At 41.1% G+C, this 21,032-nt stretch overlaps 1 protein-coding gene across 3 annotated transcripts in view; it reads left to right on the forward strand.

Moving 5' to 3' along the window:
- The window catches only part of WDR59 (WD repeat domain 59), a 104,126-nt gene that overhangs the window by 50,566 nt on the left and 32,528 nt on the right, over positions 1-21,032 (forward strand). The window contains exons 10-19 of one of the 3 annotated variants that reach the window (XM_025426830.3): positions 1,237-1,393; positions 4,853-4,932; positions 6,495-6,627; positions 6,764-6,888; positions 8,600-8,764; positions 11,395-11,490; positions 11,623-11,767; positions 12,237-12,306; positions 17,238-17,391; positions 20,879-20,935. In XM_025426830.3, coding sequence (XP_025282615.1) covers positions 1,237-1,393; positions 4,853-4,932; positions 6,495-6,627; positions 6,764-6,888; positions 8,600-8,764; positions 11,395-11,490; positions 11,623-11,767; positions 12,237-12,306; positions 17,238-17,391; positions 20,879-20,935 — 1,182 coding nt within the window. Of the gene's footprint in view, positions 1-1,236; positions 1,394-4,852; positions 4,933-6,494; positions 6,628-6,763; positions 6,889-8,599; positions 8,765-9,428; positions 9,486-11,394; positions 11,491-11,622; positions 11,768-12,236; positions 12,307-17,237; positions 17,392-20,878; positions 20,936-21,032 lie in introns of those variants that run through there. The other 2 variants (XM_025426831.3, XM_025426833.3) reach the window with 2 other exon arrangements.

A 21,032-nucleotide genomic window follows, 5' to 3' on the forward strand; every position in this document is an offset into this window, starting at 1 on the left:
ATGGCTGAATAATATTCCATTGTATACATGTAACACATCTTCTTTATCTATTCATCCACTGATGGACATTTTGGTTGTTTCCATATTTGGGCTGTTGTGAATAATGTTGCAGTGAACCATGTAATATCTGTGTGCCTTGGGCAAGATGCTGGATGCTTTTGAACAATAGTTTCTTCCTCTGTAGAAACGGATAATTTTATGGAGCCTTCCTTTTTATTATTGTGATAAAATTTACCATTTTAAAGTATGCAATTCAGTGGCATTTAGTACGTGCACAATATGCCTTTCCTTTTGAAAAATGGTATCTTAAAATGCTTTATAAACCATAAAATGCTACAGATAGAGGAGATAAGCTATTAGCCTTCCAACAGTTTTTCCATTGCCACATTGATAGCTTCTGATCAGAGATAATATATTTTCTTCAGTGTCAACTTGAAAGGGAGCACAGGGATGAATAAAGCTGCCTTTGTGCATTAGGCTGTCACCCCGAGGCACTGTGAAACATAGAAGATAATTTAGGTATTAAGTGGCTTTTGCAACTGGGAGCGCTTGTCAAGAAATCAGACATTGTTCTTATGAATTGAAATACTTCTCTGGATTAATATGTTTACTCTAAAAAATAAACAGAGAAGTCCAGGAGTGCTGCCAGGAGTGAGAGTGAAGATAAATGGGCTTTTAGGTGACTTTAGTTTATTCCTTAAAAAACAGAGTCTGATTATCTACCAAATGGGCCCCTTAGCTACTGAGCAGATTAAGTGTTGATAAGTAAAACGTGTCAGTCCTGAAATCAGAGAGTTTTTCTCTGAATAGCTATAGTATTGGAAGCCATGAGAAGGTGATGCTTCATGGGGATGCTATGCTTCTGGTGCTTTTCCACATGGCAAGAATTCTCGCTGCTCTGGGGTTTTCCCCAGTGTGTCTTGCAGACTCATTCTGGATGTGAAACAATGTGTTCTGGTGTGCAGCTTATTTTAGAATTTAAAGTCCTCCAAGTATTTGGCTTAGCTTTATTTTTTACTTGCTGTGGTTCCTTCCATGCAAAGACAAAGCAGAATAAATGCAAAAGAAAATTAGATGTGGTAGTTAACTTGTGGTATCTGGAACACATTTCCCCAGATGGGTGGGGCCCTCCATCATCTTATTTATTTTAGTTAGGAAAGCATTCCAGCTTTGGTAATTCAAGATTCAGCCAACCCTCCCTGGAATAATCGTCTGCTTTTCCCTTTGCTGTCCTAGCCTTTCAGCAACGGCTTGGTGACTGTGATGGTCCCTCAGCTGCGGAGGGAAAACAGTCTTCTCTTGTGGAATGTCTTTGACTTGAATACCCCGGTCCATACCTTTGTGGGGCACGATGACGTGGTGCTGGAGTTCCAGTGGAGGAAACAGAAGGAGGGTGAGTGGGAGCCTGATTTCCTTCTGAGCCCTATTCCACAGCAGCTCCAGTAGGGTTGGCTGTGTGGTCTGGTGTGGAGGACACAGACCCCTCAGGGCTGGACTTGAGGAATGAGAGAGTCGGGGGACCACCACTTTTCACGGTAGAAAGGGAAAGGGATGTGTGGCTGCAGCTTTTCTCCCAGCTTCCCACCTCTTCTCTGAGGTTCGATGTCATCTCTCACCTTTGTGGAAGAGATCTGCAAGAAATTGATTGACAGACTTGCTGTTGGGCCATCTCTAGGGGTGAAAAACTCTGGGTTGACAATCCTCAGAAGTCTGGCATTTACTCCTTGCCTCTCTGCGGAGGAAGGAGACCTGAGGTCCTCATCAGCACTACCCACCACATATTCCCAGTTCCCTTCGCAACACATAGTGGTGTGTTACACCTCCCTCCTCCTCGAAGATGGGTTTGGCCATAAGCCTTGCTTCGATCATGAAACACAAACAGAGTGATGCGATCTCTTCAGGGTTGAAGCGTTAGCAACCATGGTACAATTATACTCTCTCCTCGCTTCTGCCACACCATCTGGCCCAAAGCCAGCTGGAGCTGTGCCCATCAGGAGTGAGGATGAGGTGCAGATGTGGAGTGAGCAAGATGTCCTTGCTTTAAGCCGCCGACATTTGGGGATTGTTTGTTATTGCAGCTTCCATCTAGCCAGTCCTCACCAATGCAAAGCCAAGCCTGATGGACTCAGAAGCCCTCAGCCTCAGCTCCTCCACCAGCTTACCACGCAGCCTCTCTTATCCTGAGATCTTATTGTCACGATCTCTAAAGTTTTTATGGAACAGAAGTATATTTCTTGGTCTTTCCGTATTACAGAAAGAAAGGCAAGTAGTGGAGTGGCCTGTCCAGAGTCTGTCTCAGGTCTGGTAGACTTGAGATTAGAGCACTCATCTTATCCCTGCTTATCTGTGACCTTCACAAGCCTCTTTTTTCAGGATAGCTTTTAAAGGGACTTTTTTGATCATCCTCTTAATTTTCTCATTTTTTTATTTCCCAAATATCCCTGCTTCTAGAAACATGAGGCTGCTTGGTCTTTATCCCATCAATTTGCATGCACGACTTTGGCTTTCAACTTCCTATCTTGCATTTTGCCATAGTGAACAGAGGATGTAGCTTCCTCATGGTCTGGCAGGGAGAGGTTGGCCTGTAGTTTTGGCTTGAAACGAAAAGTTTTTAGCAACCCATTTTCAGTTATCTGTGTCATCTGTAAGCTGGCAGGGTGAGCTGTGTAAATCAGGACCATCTAGTCAGTAGCAAGATTTTGAGTACAAGTTACAGGTGTTTCTTCAGATCCCTTCTTACTGTAAAATATATCATCTGTCTAGAAAATTACATAAAACATGCACAGTCTTACCAATTTTTTAAAAAAATTTTTTAAAATAAATTTATTTAGTCTTACCAATTTTGAAGTGTTAATCTATGTAACTTACCACCACAGTCTAGAAAGAGAATATTGCCAGAGCCCCAGGTAACTGTCCCTTCCCTTCCCTGGAAGGAAACACTGTCCTAATATTTATAAAAGTAATTTCTGTTTTTATTTTTATAGTTTTGCCACCATTAATGGATTCCTCAAAATAGTTTCAGTTTGCCTCTTGGACCTTTTATAAATGTAATCCTCCCACGTGTATTCTTGCATTTTACTTCTTTTTTTTTTTTTAATTTTTATTTATTTATGATAGTCACAGAGAGAGAGAGAGAGAGAGGCAGAGACATAGGCCGAGGGAGAAGCAGGCTCCATGCACCGGGAGCCTGATGTGGGATTCGATCCCGGGTCTCCAGGATCGCGCCCTGGGCCAAAGGCAGGCGCCAAACCGCTGTGCCACCCAGGGATCCCGCATTTTACTTCTTTTTCAACTAGTGCTGCTCCATCTTATTTTACTGCCATGTCTTCTTAGTCCATTTTTACTGGATTACCTCAGGCTTTGACTTTGCATTTCGCTGCAGTACAGGAGCTTCTGGAGAGCTAGCAAGAAGATCAGGGTGTTGTGACCAGGGGGGCAGTCACTGGTTTCAGGTGGTGTTGGGGGATCAGTGTGCAGAATTAGAGAAAAGCACTTAATTTTACAAATGGGAAGCCATACGATCATTAAGAGAAGAATTCCAAAAACAAATTGAGGATAGAAGCCGGATTGTAAGGCAACATGACCAGAGGCAGCAGGATCTGGTTTTGTGAGTGAAGTTGTCTTCAAAAGCAGGGAGCAAAGTTGATCTTGGAGCTGCCACCTTCTCTCTCTGAGGGCAAGTACAGGGTGCAAGAAAGAGGTATGTGAGAAAACAAGGGCCCTATGAGAGAGCGAGAGGGAATGGGGGCAAAGGCACTGGTAGAGAGTTTGCGATTAGAACGGAATTAGGAATAACTTCAGGGACACGAAAAGAAGCCAGATGTGGAGGCAGAAAACAGTTGCTGACATGAATGTGAGTCTGCAGAGGGTTGAGAGGACTCCTGACAGGCAGTCGTTCAGAAGAGTTGTGTCCTGTGAGGCAGTAACATTGAGGAGCGAGGGCCCAATGGAGGGCAATGACATAGAGCAAGACCTTTTGCCCCTCACCCCCCTTTTAGCTCAGACAAATCATGTTCTCTGGTGCCTCCATGTTCCTATCTGTAAAATGAAGGAATCAAATGAAATTCAATTCTAAACTCTTCTAAATTCTTTGCTCTATAAGGATAGCTGTAAAGGAGATTCTAGATATGATCTAATTACTCCAAAATGCCCTGATCTTTCATAAAGCTCCTAAACGATTTTAGAAGAATCTCCCTCTGACCAGACCTAATATGTAAAAATGCAACTCAGGCAATTAAAAACATTTGAGATTGATTATCCATTTTACAAAGAGATACATCTCTTCATCAAAAAATTCTTTTAAACAGTAAAGTTTCATTATACGTTTAAAGCAATTCATTTCACAAAATCATATTCACGCTTAGCTCCTCTGGAGCATATAAAAGGAGGAACATTTGTGGAGGCGAAAGTTCAATGTGACGTTAAATCCCAGCATCCCTCTTCACCTGCTGAGCTGCCAGTTATTATTTCACTTCATTTAAGTTTCTGCTCAAATGTGACTTCCTCAGGGAGTCCTGTTTAAAAATAGCTCTGCCATCAGTTCTCTTATCCTGGGTGTTTTTTTTTTTTTTTTTAATAACACTATCACTACCAGACATTTTATTATGTATTTATCCATTTGTCAATTGCCACCACTGAGCTGTGAGATCTATAAAGGCAGAGGCTGTGATATTCATGCTTGTCCAGGTATCTTAGAGCAGTGCCTGGCATCTAGGAGATGGTCAGTAAGTATTTGTTGAATGGATGGATGAAGGAATGAATGAAAGAATCTCACTCCAGTGCAACCTGTTGCAAAACTGATGTTGAATTAAAAAAAAAAAAAATTCCAGGATTTTCATTTGGTGATTTCTAGGGTCCAAGGACTACCAACTGGTAACATGGTCACGAGATCAGACGCTGAGAATGTGGCGGGTGGATTCCCAGATGCAGAGGGTATGTATTCAGTGCTGTTGTGGAGGAGTGTAACTGGATACACTAGAAACTTAAAAAAAAAAATACAAGATTTAGTATTTGTGGCAGTTAGAGGATATGTGGTAGACATTTAATAATAGTTGCTGGTGGCCTGAGTGGCATGTGTAGGCCACACTGAGGCTTTGAGGTTTTCAAGAGCCAACTTTAGTATTTGGTACTTTTAAGCATGAAAAGCCTCTGACTGCCTTTTCTCTTGTCCTGGTATGAGAGTCTGGGTAGCCCACTGAGCAAATGGCCTGTGGACCTCATTTCTTTCTCTTCTTCTAAATGAACTAGGAAGTCTAACCTTACTCTCTGCAGTGTTCAGAGCCCTTTACATCCATCAGCAGCACCTATGAAAAGGTATTCTATGAATACCTTTCCAATGTTTGCCCCATAAATGATAATGCTTCTTATATGAACCATAATGGTTTGTACCTGGTGTGAACTACTGCTGTTGCCCTTGCTATATTCCATCTCAGAACGATTCTTTCACTCACTGGCTACATTTCTTAAAGGCAGGAACCATGCTTCACTTATGTTGCTTCCCCCATGATGCTTTGGATAAGGTCAATAAAAGATACTGGGTAAAATTTGCAATTTGCAGGGTGCCTTGCTGGCTCAGTTGGTGGAGCATGCAGTTCTTTTTTTTTTTAATGCCAAAACCTAAGAATGAGAGCCTGCAACTTTCTTTTTTTAAAGATTTTATTTATTTATTTACTTGAGAGATGGGGGTGCTGGGGAGGAGCAGAAGGGAAAGGAGAGGTACAAGCAGATTCGTGGCTGAGTGTGGAGCTCAACATAGGCCTCAGTCCCATGATCCTGAGACCATGACCTGAACCAAAACCAAGAGTCAGACATTCAGCTGACTGAGCCACCCAGGGGCCTCAGAGAACATCCAACTCTTGATCTCAGGGTTGTAAATTTGAGCCCCATGTTGGGTGTAGAGATTACTTAAAAATCAATGAATGAATGAATCAATCTTAAAAAGAATTTGCTGCTTAGTATAAAGTCACTCTGAGCATTTTGGTTAAGTATCATCACCTACTGCCTTTCAAATATATTTTTTCCAGAAGGTACCATTTGTTCATTTTTGGTTTTGGGCTAGCTGACCAACTCCAGAAAGGCTTGAAATTTTTAAAATAATGTTTTCTGAGGCTTGCCTAAACTGTGAACAGGATGAAAAATTTCCAGGGTAGTTAAAAGAGTCTATTCTCCTAGGTATTTAACCAGGTAGATCTGGTGGTGGGTGACACCTATTTTGATTATATCGGGTTTTGGCTGACATCTTTAGCCTTTGTTTATTTATTCATGAGAGACACAGAGAGAGAGGCAAAGACATAGGCGGAAGGAGAAGTAAGCTACCTGCAGGGAGCCTGATGCGGGCCTCGACCTGAGCCAAAGGCAGATGTTCAACCACCGAGCCCCCCAGGCATCGGGGTTTTTTAAAGTCATCAGACTTTTTAAAGTCTGAACTCTTAACTAGCCATGATGATCATTTCCACTGACTTTTGTAGAGCTAGATCTTCTACCCTTTGTCACAGCTTTGTGCAAACGACATATTGGATGGCGTTGATGAGTTCATTGAGAGCATTTCTCTTCTGCCGGAGCCAGAGAAGACCCTTCACACTCAAGATACGGATCACCAGCACAGCTCAAGCCATGGGGAGGAAGAAGGTAATTGGCCAAACTAGTGTTTCAGGTGAGGTGCCCCTCTCTGCATTTCAGAGTTACGGCAGATGCCCCAGAACTGCTCTTGGGCTCACTTTCAAAACTGTTTTCCAACCACTGAAGAACCTCTCCCTCCTGCTAGTCTTAAAGGAAGACCCGCCAAGCAGTATCCTGGAAGAGAAGAGGTCGGAACAGCTGGGGCTGCCTCAGACTCTGCAGCAGGAGTTCTCTTTGATCAATGTGCAGATCCGGAATGTCAACGTTGAGGTGCTCACTACTTTAGGGGATTCTCTCATGCTGGCGGGTGGTGCTTGGTGGGCAAGGGCCCGATTTCAGCTGTGATTCCGGTTAGCTAATAGCTTTGTTGCTCTAACTGGTAAATCCCTCTGCTTGCTTTTTTTATTTTTGAGGTTTTCTAGAGAAAGAGATGTTTGACAAATGCAAATTACAGCCTCACCGTAATATTTTCTCGTAAGATGAACCAAAGAATAAATTCATGCTCGTGTATCTTAAAATCCTCTCAGATGCCTCAGTTCCTCATTTTACCATGGGTGGCATTTACTCAGATCCAGAAAGGCTTAGTGTTTTGTCAAAGGTTACTAGTATAGTTAATGGCAGAGCTGAGTTTGGAAGCTAAACCTGACCTGCCAATGTTCTGTAGGCTCTGCTGTGCTGTCTTCCCTTAAAGCTGGTCACTTTCTTGATAACTTAGATTCATAGTAAGAAGGTCACCAAACCTCTTTGTTTATTTAACACATGGAAAGTTTGCTCCCTTCCTTTTGGGGTGGTTTTGAAATGGTTTCCTTCAGAGAATTGAGTCTGTGAAGTTTTGAATCTTGGTTTGTTTCTTTTTGGCCTATATTCAACTAACAGTAGTCATGGATACGTGTGTGTCCATAATTATCTCCTTTGTCCTTTTTTTGAGGGGTTGTGGGGAAGGGCAGAGGGAGAGAGAATTCTAAGCAGACTCCGCACCTAGCGTGGAGCCCAATGCAGGGGTTGATCTCAGAACTCTGAGATCATGACCTGAGCCAAAATCAAGAGTTGGGTGCTTAATCGACTGAGCCACCCAAGTGTCCCTCCTTTGGCCTTTAGAAGGCTCTGCAATACATGCTTTTCTCCCTACTTTACAGAAGGAGAAACAGACACTAAGAGATGTAATGACTTGTCTGAGGTCAGCAGCTATTTCGTGGAAGAGATATTTGAATCTGTCTCTTGACTTCCCACATGTGTGCCTTTTCCCACTCTACTCCAGCAGCCTTTTCTGGTTGGCAGCATGAGAAATCAAGACAGTGAAAGGATTCCTTGATTAATTGGTTATCTGTATCAATTTAGATCACACCCCCTTTGTTGAGAACAGTGTTGTTAGCCTAGTGATTCTAGTTTAAGAGGGAGATCTTGATTGCTTTGCAAGGAGTGCTTTTTCAAAAGTATTGAGATATAACTCACACATCATCAAATTTACCCTTCTAACGTGTACAATTTGGTATTTCATAGTATAGTCACAAAGCTGTGCCACCATCGTCCTTAATTCCAAAGCATTTTCATTGTCTCTGAAAAACCCTATACCCATCTGCAGTCACATCCCATTGCCCCCCCATCCCCACCCTTGGCACCCAGTAATCCACTTGGTGTCTCCATGGATTTTTCTAGGAGTACTTTTCAATTGAATCCAGTATTTCAATTCTTCATGCTTTATTTTCTCATCTTAAATATAACAAGTTTCAGTCTACCTCACAGCTTTAGGATGAAGCTTTTTTAAGTCAAATTACTTTGAACTTATTAAATCAGTGCTAAAGTTAAAGATCGGTCTTGAACATGAGTTTTATAAATCTTCCAAATTCATTTGTCTCTGGAGAGTCTCCCTTTCCCCAGGTCCCAGGAACCTAGAGCTTGCAGCTAACTTGTCTAAATTCATTTGTATCTAGAGATGCCTGATGGTTCGTCTCTCGAGCAGTTGTCCCTTTGTCATCTGCAGATGGATGCGGCAGACAGGAGCTGCACGGTGTCTGTGCACTGCAGCAGCCACCGTGTCAAGATGCTGGTGAAGTTCCCGGCGCAGTACCCCAACAACGCTGCCCCTTCCTTCCAGTTCATCAACCCCACAACCATCACCTCCACGATGAAAGCCAAGCTGCTAAAGGTGGGGGTCTGTGTTCACAAATTCTCCTTAGTGTTGTAAGAGGAAAACTCTGTTCATGGGCATCAGTGTCTAGGTTGAGTGGTAAAGCTAAATGAAAACTCCAGTAGATAAAGATTTGAAAGTCATCTGTGCTTATGTGCGTCAGTGTTAACTGTTGATATTCACTGTGTATAGAAAATGTTAGAGCAGTGGTTCTTAACCTTTTTGGATCATGGACCCGCTTTGAACATCTAATGAAAATAGTAGACCCTTCCTCAGAAAAATTTGCATAAATGTATATAATTTCAGAAATATTGCATGTAAATAGATGTAGTTCTATAATTGTATATAATCTGCTCATAGATCTCATTAAAAGTATGCATTAATCTCAGGTTAAGAACCCTGCAATACATTTTAATTTATCTGGAAACAGTAGGCAAGATGTATTCTGAAGCTAAAAGATATTTTATAATCAGAAAACAGGAGGTGCATGGGGGGCTCAGTCAGTTAAGTGTCCAACTCTTAATCTCAGCTCATGTCTTGATCCCAGGGTCGTGAGTTCAAACCTTGTGTTAGGCTCCACTCTGGGCATTGAGCCTACTTAAAAAACAAACAACAAACAAAAACAAAATATAAGGTAATTTTAAAAAATCCATTCCCTGAAAGGAAGTGGTGTCGTCCTCAGGTGAGGCTCGGCTGGCTGCACGGGTGAGGTATCTGAAGGAATGCTGGTGCCTGAATGGAGGTGGGTTAGTCTGGCATCTAACTTGCTCCTGTAGGTCCTTTCTCCTGCAGGCTCAGGAATTTGCTTTGTCAGTTCATGCAGAACTAATCAGCAGAATCTCCATTAAAGAAGCCCCACGAGCTGGGCATGATACACGTTTTTCAGCATGAGCAGCATCATGAGTGAAATAACTGAAATGTTCTGACAAACCAAGCTGACCCAAGTGCTATTCACCTTTTGCCTAGTTTGTATCATATACACTTGACCCATCTTCCTGGAGGAAGATATGTAACCAAGAAATCTTTCAAGTGGTATAGGGATCTCTCAAATGCTACTTTGATTTGGTAGCATAGGTACATTTTGTGCTTGGAATTTTTTTTCTTTTCAAACATAATTAACATATAGCATTATATTAAATTAGTTTCAAGTGTACTAATATAGTGATTCAGCAATTTTATACATTACTCAGTGCTCATCAGAAGTGCACTCTTTAATCCCCATCACCTATTTCAGCCATCCTCCCACCCACCTCCCCTCTGGTAACCATCTGTTTGTTCTTTAAGAGTCTAAGAGTCTGTTTGTCTATACTTGGAATTTGAATATTTCATTGTCTTATTTGCACATACAAAAAAGATTTTCCTATTGTTATAAAAATGATAGGATTATGAAGTGTCTTTTTTTAAAATATTTTATTTATTTATTCATGAGAGACACAGAGAGAGGGGGCAGAGACATAGGCAGAGGGAGAAGCAGGCCCTATGCAGGGAGCCTGATACGGGACTCAATCCCAGGACTCCAGGATCACGCCCTGGGCCAAAGGCAGATGCTCAACCGCTGAGCCACCCAGGGATCCTGGAAGTGTCTTTAGAAGTCTAATTCAGTGCTGTCTGATAGAAATATAATGCAGGCTGCACAAATTTTTAAAATTTTCTAGTAGCTACACTAAAAAAATTTGAAAGTAGCAGGTAAATTAATTTCATTAATTTTTTTACTTAATCCATTATATGCAAAGAATAATCATATCAGCATGTGATCCATGTAAAAATTATTGCGAGAGTTTACATTCTTATTTTTGTACTAAGTCTTCACTCGGTATGAATTTTACGCATATGACACATCTCAATTCAGCATGCCTAGCAACTGAGGCTGGCCCTTTCCTTTTTTTTTTTTTTTTAAGATTTTATTTATTTGCTAGAGAGTGAGAATAAGCAGGGAACAGGGCAGAGGGAGAGGGAGAAGCAGACTGCTCACTGAGCAAGGAACCTGACGTGGGACTTGATCCCAAGACCCCAAGATTATGACCTTTGCCAAAGGTTGATATTTAGCTGACTGAGCCACCCAGGGGCCTCTAGCACATCTCAATTCATACTTGCCTCACTTCACACGCTGTGTAGCCCCATGTAATTGATGACTTCCGTGTTGGACCATACAGGCCCAGATAACATGCCTGTCTTTGGTATGTGTACGTCAGTTTACATCTAGGGCATATGCTTTAAAATGTTAGGATTTATATTTTTAAAGAAGAAGGAAAAAAAAGATAGCTTGTAATTTCTACTGAAATGAAATTTGTTTCCCCCCTGGCTCGTACTGAGTATTACTGCTGGAGTACTGAGAGTTCCACAAGGGGGTGGGGTTTAAGCTAGGAGGAGAGGAAAGGAATAGAATTCACAGTAAAGAAATGTGTTCTCTCAAGCTGTGTGAGCCTGTCCTGGCAAAGCAGAGGGCTTCTCAAAGAGGACCCAGGAATGAATCTGTCCTGGGAGCCTCCAGAGCAGGTGGAAAGTAGGATGCTGCCTCGGAAGCCTTAGACACAGCCATGCTCCAGTCTCCCTGCATTTTCACGGCTTCCCACTGCTTTGAAGAATAAAAGTGAATCAGGAGAAGGAATGTTGTTGCTATTCTTGACTGTGTTTCGTGCCTTTTCTAGATCCTGAAAGACACTTCTCTGCAAAAAGTGAAACGTAACCAGAGTTGTTTGGAGCCCTGCCTGCGCCAGCTTGTCTCCTGCCTTGAGTCTTTTGTGGTGGGATTCTTGTACCAACCTATGCTTTGATGTTTTGTTATGTGTCTTCCTCCCCAGACTAATGTATCCGTATTTTGTAAGTCAGCGTTCAGATACCTTGTGGGTTTTAGTCTGTTAATTTTTAAATTTCAGAACCAAGAAGACAGCACTTCCAGCAATCCCTTTGCACTCTCAAACTCCGTCACTCCGTTTGCCCGGGTGACCACTGCCTATGGGTCATACCAGGATGCCAATATTCCCTTCCCTAGGACCTCGGGGGCCAGGTTCTGCGGGGCAGGTTGGTCTCTCTTTTGGGTTCTCTGATTCTAGATTTTTGAGAGTGAGCAGCTCAGTATGTCCTATAGTCTCTAAAGAAATTTCAGAAAAATCAGGAAATTTTGTTTGTTTCCTGGAAACTTCTAAAGACTGCTGTAGCATTAAATGGTCTGCTGCTGAATTGGCTTCTATGGCCATAACCTAAGAATGTTCACCATAATTACAGTCTTACTTTTTTTTCATTCTGATGATTATGAGTGTGAACCTTATCCAGATCCCTGGTTCTCAGCACAGGACGGGTCCCCTAACAAAGAAATATAAAGTACCCAAGAAGATTTTTTTTCCACACCACACACAGCCCTCCTGGATCCTAGAGATTCTGACCTTGTTACATGTGGCTACAGATAGGACTGACCAGGGCTGCCTTACTTAGGATTTCCCACCTGCAGCTCATTGACCTTGATGTGCACCTGTGGTGTCTCCTTTGGCAGGGTATCTGGTGTATTTCACAAGACCTATGACGATGCATCGAGCAGTGTCTCCGACAGAACCCACACCAAGGTGAGCCTGGGAGATGCAGTTATCAGCTGCGTTCGTGGGGCCATAAGTGGGCAGACATCTGAGAATGAGCACTGAGTTTTTCTTTGGACAAGTGGTGTTAGTTCTTCAGTAAATACCCACTATAGGATTTATTCATGAAAGATCAGGTTCATTAAATTGCCACTAAGCTGAGATTTGGGAGGTCAGGTTACTACCAAGCCACCAGAAGTAGTAGTTTGGTAAAAGCTGTTGTCAAAACAAGGCAAATTCTTTTTTAGTGTGCTTTCCCCCTATTGCCAAAGTATTATCTGAACATTAAATAAAAAAAGAAAAATAAAAAAGATCAGCTGCAGTTCCATAACGCTAATATGCCACTTCTCACATTACCAAAACATGTTAAATTTTTTAAACTACATTAAGTGGTTAGAAAAACTCACAATATGGAAGTTTTCAATTAAAATTTGAAAACTCTCCTTTTCCTTGGTGAGTCACTCTTAGCAATTTAACATGCTTTCTGTCTGGTCTCCGTTATTTATTTGTGTGTGGGGGGAGGTTTGTTTGTTTTATTCTGTTTTTAAGAGGCAATCTAAAGTAGCAAATGGGAATGTGGACTTGGGAGCCGAGCCGCTATGTCCACATCTTGGCCCTGCTGTTCCGTGACCTTTGGCAAATTGTCTAAACTGGACTTGAGTTTCCTCAACAATAATTTGGGGATGATAGTGGCACCCACCTCCTTCAGTTGCTGAGAAGATTAAATCTGTAATCCCTGAGAAGCATTTAGAACACTGCCTGGCACATTGCTCTGTGTTTCCTATTATTACTACTGGCTGTTTTTTCTTTTTTAAATGTTTTTACTGTTTTATCAAGATATAAATCCTATAGTATATAGTTGACCCGTATAAAATAATTCAGTGGCTTATTGTATATTCACAGATATAGACAGAAAGTAGATTAGTGCTGGCCCAGCCCTGGAGGAATGGGGGACTTGGAACTGGAAGTGTTGACAGCTGGGAGATGCTGTTTCTTTTGGGGGTAATTAAAAATGTTCTGTAATTGACTATAATGATGGCTGCACATAAATTCTCCTATTCTGGTCATTCTATATAAATAGAATCATATAGTTATGTGGCCCTTTGTGACTGCCTTCTTTCACTTATTATAATGTTTTCAGGGCTCATACATGTTGTAGCATGTGTCAGTACTTTTTATTGCCAGATAAAATGTATATGCCACATTTTCTTTATTAACTCATCAGTTGATAGACATTTGGGTTATTTCCACTTTTTGGCTGTTATGATAGACTTCTGGTTCTGTAATGGGGCAACCAGGATAATATGGAAGCCCTCTACTGCAAACACTGGATGTGTTGGATGTAATATAATTAGCATACTTACAGGAGAGAAGGGAGATTGAACTGCTGTCCTGAGAATCTGCCCATCTCTGCTGTAACCCAGGCAGATGAGACCTTGGCTGACAGGACTGGGGAGTTAAGTGTTAGAGATCCCGTACGAGATCCCTGGGTGGCGCAGCGGTTTGGCGCCTGCCTTTGGCCCAAGGCGCGATCCCGGAGACCCGGGATCGAATCCCACATCGGGTTCCTGGTGCATGGAGCCTGCTTCTCCCTCTGCCTGTGTCTCTGCCTCTCTCTCTCTTTCTGTGTGTGACTATCATAAATAAATAAAAATTAAGAAAAAAATTAAAAAAAAAAAAAAGAGATCCCGTACGTTATTCCAGGTTCCTTATTAGAAATATTGTACTAAAAAACAATCACCTATTCTTTTTTTTAAAGATTTATTTATTTATTTATGATAGACACAGAGAGAGAGAGAGAGAGAGAGGCAGAGACACAGGCAGAGGGAGAAGCAGGCTCCATATAGGGAGCCCGACGGGGAACTCGATCCTGGGTCTCCTGGATCATGCCATGGGCTGAAGGCGGTGCTAAACTGCTGAGCCACCCGGGCTGCCCCAACCTAATTTTTTAAAATAATTTTTTAAAAGACTATTTATTTGAGAGAGAGAGCATTAGTGTAGGGGGGTGGGGCAGAGGGGAGGTAGAGGCAGGCTCCCCGCTGAGCAGGAAGCCCGATGTGGGGCTTGATCCCAGGACCCTGAGATCATGACCTGGACTGAAGGTAGATGCTTAACGGACTGAGCCACCCAGGCGCCCCCAACTTAATGTTTCTGAAATTCATCCATGTAGCTGTATTTATCAATGGTTCCATTGTATGAAATAATACAATTTGTTTGTCATTCTCCTCTTGAGGGATATTTGGATTTTTTCCGGTTTGGGGCTATTACAAGTAGACCTACACTTTCAGGTCTTTTTATGGACATGTATATTAATTTCTCTACTCAAGGAGTAGAATACCTGGGTCCTAGGATAGGTGTATATATGATTTTTGTTTTAGTGTCGCCAAAATGTCTATCCCAGTGGTTGTGCCATTTTACACTCTTACCAGCAATGTTTCAGAGTTCTGGTTGCTCTACATTCTCTTCAAAATTTGGTGTTTTCAACCTTTTCAACTTTAGCCATTGTGGTGGGTGTGTGATATCTCATTGTGGTGGTGACTAGTGGTGTTAGGCAGCTTTTGTGTGCTCATTGACCATTTGGATATCTTCTTTTTTGATGTGCCTGTTCAAGTATTTTGCCCATTTCTTTAGGTCTTTCTTTCTTCCTTTCCTTTCCTTTCCTTTCCTTTCCTTTCCTTTCCTTTCTTTCTTCTTCCTTTTCCTTTTCCTTTTCCTTTTCCTTTTCCTTTTCCTTTTCCTTTTCCTTTTCCTTTTCCTTTTCCTTTTCCTTTTCCTTTTCCTTTTCCTTTTCCTTTTCCTTTTCCTTTTCCTTTTCCTTTTCCTTTTCCTTTCCTTTCCTTTTCCTTCCTTCCTTCCTTCCTTCCTTCCTTCCTTCCTTTCTTTCTTTCTTTCTTTCTTTCTTTCTTTCTTTCTTTCTTTCTTTCTTTCTTTTTCATGAGAGATACAGAGAGAGAGAGGCAGAGATATAGGCAGAGTAAGCAGGCTCCTCGAGGAGAACCTGATGTAGAACTCAATCCTGGTACTCTGGGATCATGCTCTGAGCTGAAGGCAGACACTCAACCACTGAGCCATCCAGGCGTCCCAGGACTGTGTTTCTTATTATTTATTTGTGGTAGTTTTTATTCTGGTTGTAAATCTTTTAATAGAAGTATGTATTGATTTTCTCTTCATCTGTGACTTGTCTTTCTCCTTCCCTAATGAGTTTTAATAAACAGAAGTTTTTAATTTGGATGAAGTCCAATCTATCATGTTAAAAATTCTATAGTTAGTGCTTTTGTATTCTAGGAAAAAAATCTTTGCCTACTCAAGGTCACAAAAATATCCTTCCATTTTCTTTTAAAAATTTATAGGTTTAGATTCCTTATTTAAGGTCTATAGTCAATCTCAAATTGATTTTTGTGTATGATATAAGATAGGGGCCAGAGTTCACTTTTTTCAGTAGAGATGCAGAATTGTTCCAGCACCATTTATGGAAAAAATTTGACTTTGCTCATTGAATTTGCATTGATTTAAAAAAAAAATTGCATTGAGGAGTACCTGCCTTCAGCTCAGGTCATGATTCTGGGGTCCTGAGATCAAGCCCTGCATTGGGCTCCCTGCTGAGCAGGGAGTTTGCCTCTCCCTCTCCTTTTGCCCCTCTCCCCCTGCTCATGTGAACATGCTCTCTCTCTTTCAAATAAATCGATAAAATCTTTTAAAAAACTGCATTGATAGAATTGTTAAAAATCATTTGACCCTGTGTTTGTGGGTCTGTTTCTACAATCTTTTTTTCCCTTTGATCTATTGATTTCTCTTTATGCCAGCATTATACTTTTTTTTTTTAACATTATACTTTTTTAAAGATTGTATTTATTTATTTGAGAGATAGAGAACATGCATGGAGAGTAGGGGCAGAGGCAGAAGCAGACTCCCCACTGAGCAGGGAGCCCGATGTGGGGCTCAATCCTAGGACCCTGGGATCATGATGTGAGCTGAGAGCAGATGCTTAACCGACTGAGCCACTCAGGTGCCCCTAACACTATACTCTTAATGTAGCTTTTATATAGTAAGTTTTCAAATCTGCTAGGATGTGTCCTCCAACTTCATTATTCTTCAGAATTATGTTGGCTACTTTAGGTCTTTTGCATTTCTATAAAAATATGAAATGGCTTATTGGTTTATAAAAGAAAAAAAAAGCCAATTCATATTTTGATTGGAAATGTGTTGACTCTATAGATCAATTTGGGGAAAATGGACACCTTGAAAATAATATGGAATCTTCTAATCCACTAACATCATATATGTCTCTTTTGTTTTGGGTCTTTAATTTCTCAGCAATATTTTGTATTTTCAATGCACACTTTAAAATTCAATTTGTTTGGATGCCTGGGTGGCTCAGTGGTTGAGTGTCTGCCTTTGGCTCAGGGCATGATCCCGGGGTCCAAGATTGCGCCCTGCATTGGGCTCTTTGCAAGGAGACTGCTTCTCCCTCTGCCTGTGTCTCTGCCCCCTTCTCTGTCTCTCATGAATGAATAAATAAAATCTTTAAGAAATAAATACAAAATAAAATAAAAATAAAATTCAATATGTTGCTAGGTATTTAATGCTTTTGTAAATGAAATTTCTTAAATGTTTATTTCTAAGTGTTTCTAATATATAGAAATTGTTAAATTTTTATAGATTGGCCTTGTATTTAAATTCAGTTATTAGGTCTACAAGTTTATAGATTCCTTTGAATTTTCTGTATATACAGTCACAGAAGTAGTCTCTACTTTTGCAAAGTGTTTTTCAGTTATGTACATTCTACTTTGTTCTTTTTTTGAGTTTTTTCCCCCCATTTTCCCTGTATTTTCTCTTGGTTCATCACATGTTTAAGAGCATCACTACTTGGAAATATGGAAAGACTATCACCAGTATGGATAATTCTGTGTTTTCAACCATAGGTCTCTGTCAGCCTTGTCTGCTTATCATACTGGCTTGATTGCACCAATGAAGATCCGCACAGAGGCCCCTGGGAACCTTCGTTTATACAGTGGGAGCCCCACTCGCAGTGAGAAAGAGCAGGTGTCCATCAGCTCCTTCTACTACAAGGAGCGGGTAAGCAGCAGAGCCATGGCCTTCGATTCTTATTCCCTCTTTATTCTTGTTCTTTATCTCCCTGCCTGCTCTGCACAGCTAAGTTAATAATACCCCTAGAATCTTTAACTTTCAGAATTAGTTTGTTTAAGAAGGACTTTTGCTTTGTTCCTTCTGGTTGGTTTTAACTACTATGAATGGTGTGTGTGTGGAGGGGTGGGTTGGTTCTTATAATCTGTATTCTCCACTCCCCATTTAACCCTATCCTTGTTATCCCCATTTATTAAGGGGATTCCCACTCTTTCAGGTAGAATGGTTTAGCTGAAGATCTTCCTTGGTATTCTGATGGCTTGTCAACAAATTAAGGGATGCTTCTGAAGGCTTGAGATCTCAGTATATTTAGAACATCATAGTGGTGAGAAGTTTTTGAGTTCATCTCTAAGGGATCTTGTGCTTTAAGTCTATACAGAAGTGCCCATCTGGATGGACAAGCTTATACAAAAATCACCTGAGCCTGTCCTTGTGTTCCTGGGTTCTTCAGGAACTCATCGTCCCTAATGTAGCTATTAAGTTGTCAGAAGCTGTTGGTGACGACAATGTAGAGAACATTGGCAGAGCGTAGGAATGCCTCTAAGAACTCTTTCTGTGTTGTCAGATTGAGAAGCTGGTTTAAACTGGCTTTTAACTGACATGTTTTAAACAGAGCTACCACCCAGCTATTAACCAGCTCAGTCCTTAGGCATTCTTTGTTACTGTCCCTAACTAATTGAGGAAGGATGGATTGACTATAATTGAAATGTGCTTTTTAAAAAAATGGAATTATTTTAAGTAAAAACCCAATTTCCAGCAAGTGTTAGAGGTGTCTTTATTCCCGTTGCACTGTAGTGTCTAGCCTTGGTTCACACTGATAGTTGGCCACCTCTGACTTTGTCTTGGTCTTAGAGTTTGCATGTGACTGAAATGAACAACAGGAGCCGATGCTTGAGACAAGACCGTCCTTGGTCACTGACCGATCACTCAGTTGAAAAGGGATGATGATTCTTTTTGTTGCCTTTCTGTAGTCCCATTCTTCATATCTCTGATGGAATTGTGCCCCTCTGGCTGTCACTGACTTTTTTGGAATACCTATATCTTCCCAGGTCTTTGACATTCAAAACGTTCAGGTTTTCTTCCCCCTAAGCAAGCTAATTGGCATTTTATTGATATAATAGCCAAACAGATTCATGGTTGGGTAAACAGGAGAATTTTCTTTAGCATTAGGGCCAGGTTGAGGAGATCTTTTAGTCAAAGAGACAGTTCTGAATCCTCCTCTGAATCATGTCATACTTGGATTTGGATTGGGAAAATTAGTGGACTAGCACTTTTGACTGGTAGCGCAGAAGACCATGCTGAGTCAAAATAACTCCACTTCCACAATGTGACCTCTCCTAATGCAAAAGCATTTGTAAAGCCTTACGGTCGTGTTTTCCGCAATCTGGCCTCTTTTACTATAAACACCATAATCATAAAGAAGGACCAGAGGCACATAGATAATTACCTTTTATCAGAGAGGATCTGCTGGGGAGGAGGGGAAGGATTGTGGTACTTCACTTTGAATGTGAGCCCCACGATCAGCTTCTCCACAGAAAACAGGCTGTTATGGTCCCTTAGGAGGATCTAGCATAGTAAATGATCTTCAAGTTTTATTTCAGCTAGTGACCACATAAAATGGGGGCAGACACTTATAATTTTGTGTGAAACTTTTGTATTTCTTTGTAATATACATACAGAAAACTTCACAGATCATAAGCATATCATTCAGTGAATTAACAGTCACACAGACTAAGCAATAGAACATTATAAGAACCCTAGAAGTTCTGGGGGATGGAGGCACATCTTATTGGGTGACATATAGTAGTTATTAGGTGAAATTCTATGAAATTACTGATACTTGACCATTTTTAACCTCAAAAAAGTTTCATTTGGTTCACCTTCATAAGAAGTTAAACAAGTGAGTCATTTTGTGATGAACCTGAAACCTTGTTCATGTCCATCCCACTTACATGGGGCAAAGGGCGGGGGGTGGGGGAGTCAGTGAAGTGAAATGAGCCATGATATCTTATAGAGGCCATCTTCCTTCCTCTTAGAGGTATATACAGTTTTATCCCTCAGGGAGTTTTTTTCTTGCTCTTAGGTATCTAGTTGGAGATGTCAAATAACACCATTTTTATTACTTTTGTACTTGAAATGATTCTAGATCACTAAATTTCTCTGTGCTTAAGTCTTTATTTTCAGCCCCAATTTTTCTCCTACGTATTTTTATTCTCTTTTAGATCTCTACCCTTGAGATCTTTAAATGAGTAAGAGTAAAGGGAAAGAATAACTGCATTAAAATAGAGCAGTGAAAGAATTACAGAGCATTTGGGAGATTATAAGAATCTTTATGGAACCATTGGGGATTATACTGTTTGTTTCTCTTGTTTTTGTGTGTTTTTAACCTGACCTGCTTAGGTCATAGTATAATCACCCAGATGTTCTCCAGATGGAATTCCAAGGTTCATTACTAAATATTTAAAAATGTGAGAGACCTGAAAAAACAACAAGAAACAACTATCAAATTTCATAGGAGGTTAGAAAGTGCAGAGAGATGCTAACATTCATTTGGGAACTGGACTAACTATTAATAGTTGATGAAATATTGTTTATTCTTAGGGCAAATCAGAAGATCCAGAACTTGTGATAAACATTAGGCATTGACCTATAAATATTTTTAGAATTTTGCAGCCTCCACCCATGCATCAGTTTATGTCACTAAAATAGCTCTAATGTAAATAACTGAGGAGGTCTTGAAGTTAATAGAATAATTTCTGATTTCCATAAACAGTGCTTTTCGGCCCCAGTTTCATATTGATACTCATGTTGTTAGCAAGTGCTCTGGAGAGGGCAGCTCCTCAGGATTGCTCCCTCTTTCCCTCCATTTCTCATGTGCTCTTGCTTACCCACGAGCATCACTCTGAAAATAATCCTGCAGCTCTAACGTCAAAGCTTCCAATTTCCTCAGTGCCCCCCAGACCACATACCAAAAGCAGTCTGATGTCGAGTCTAATCAAAGAACTTCTTCCTTCTTAGGAATGAGAAGCTTCTCGCATTTACATGTGCTCTTGATAGAGAGGGTAGACCTTCCACCCATTTCTCTGCTTGCACTGTAATTCTCCCTAGAGTACCCCAGCCTTGACCCCAGGTCCCTTGTCTGAGCTGTGTTGACGCCAGCCTCCTTATATCTTGATATGTGTTTTAAACTGAAGAACGATGACACTGAAGTGGGGTTCTGAGTGTGATGGGTTGGGAGGGAGGTGAGGGAATCCAAATATTGCTGTGCCATGTTCAGAATTTTAGTCATTCAAACCCAATTTTGCAGTATATTGTCCATCAGATGTGTGGGAAGCTTTCATTTTATTCTATATTTTTCCCTTTTAATTTTCTTGGTGTTTTTCTTCCCTCCTCCTGGGTGTAACGTTTTCACGCACAGATGTCTCCTCGCTCTGCCCGGCGACGTTGGTCCATACAAGCAATTAACGACTTCCCGGTACTGTGCGCTGTGCAAATGCTCTCCTTGACTAATCCTGTCTGCCCAAAGGCCCAAGAATAAAATGCCACCTGCCTGGCTTTGAGGAACCTGAGTG

This window comes from Canis lupus, chromosome 5, assembly GCF_003254725.2.
Source record: "Canis lupus dingo isolate Sandy chromosome 5, ASM325472v2, whole genome shotgun sequence".
In the NCBI taxonomy this organism is placed as follows: Eukaryota; Metazoa; Chordata; class Mammalia; order Carnivora; family Canidae; genus Canis; species Canis lupus.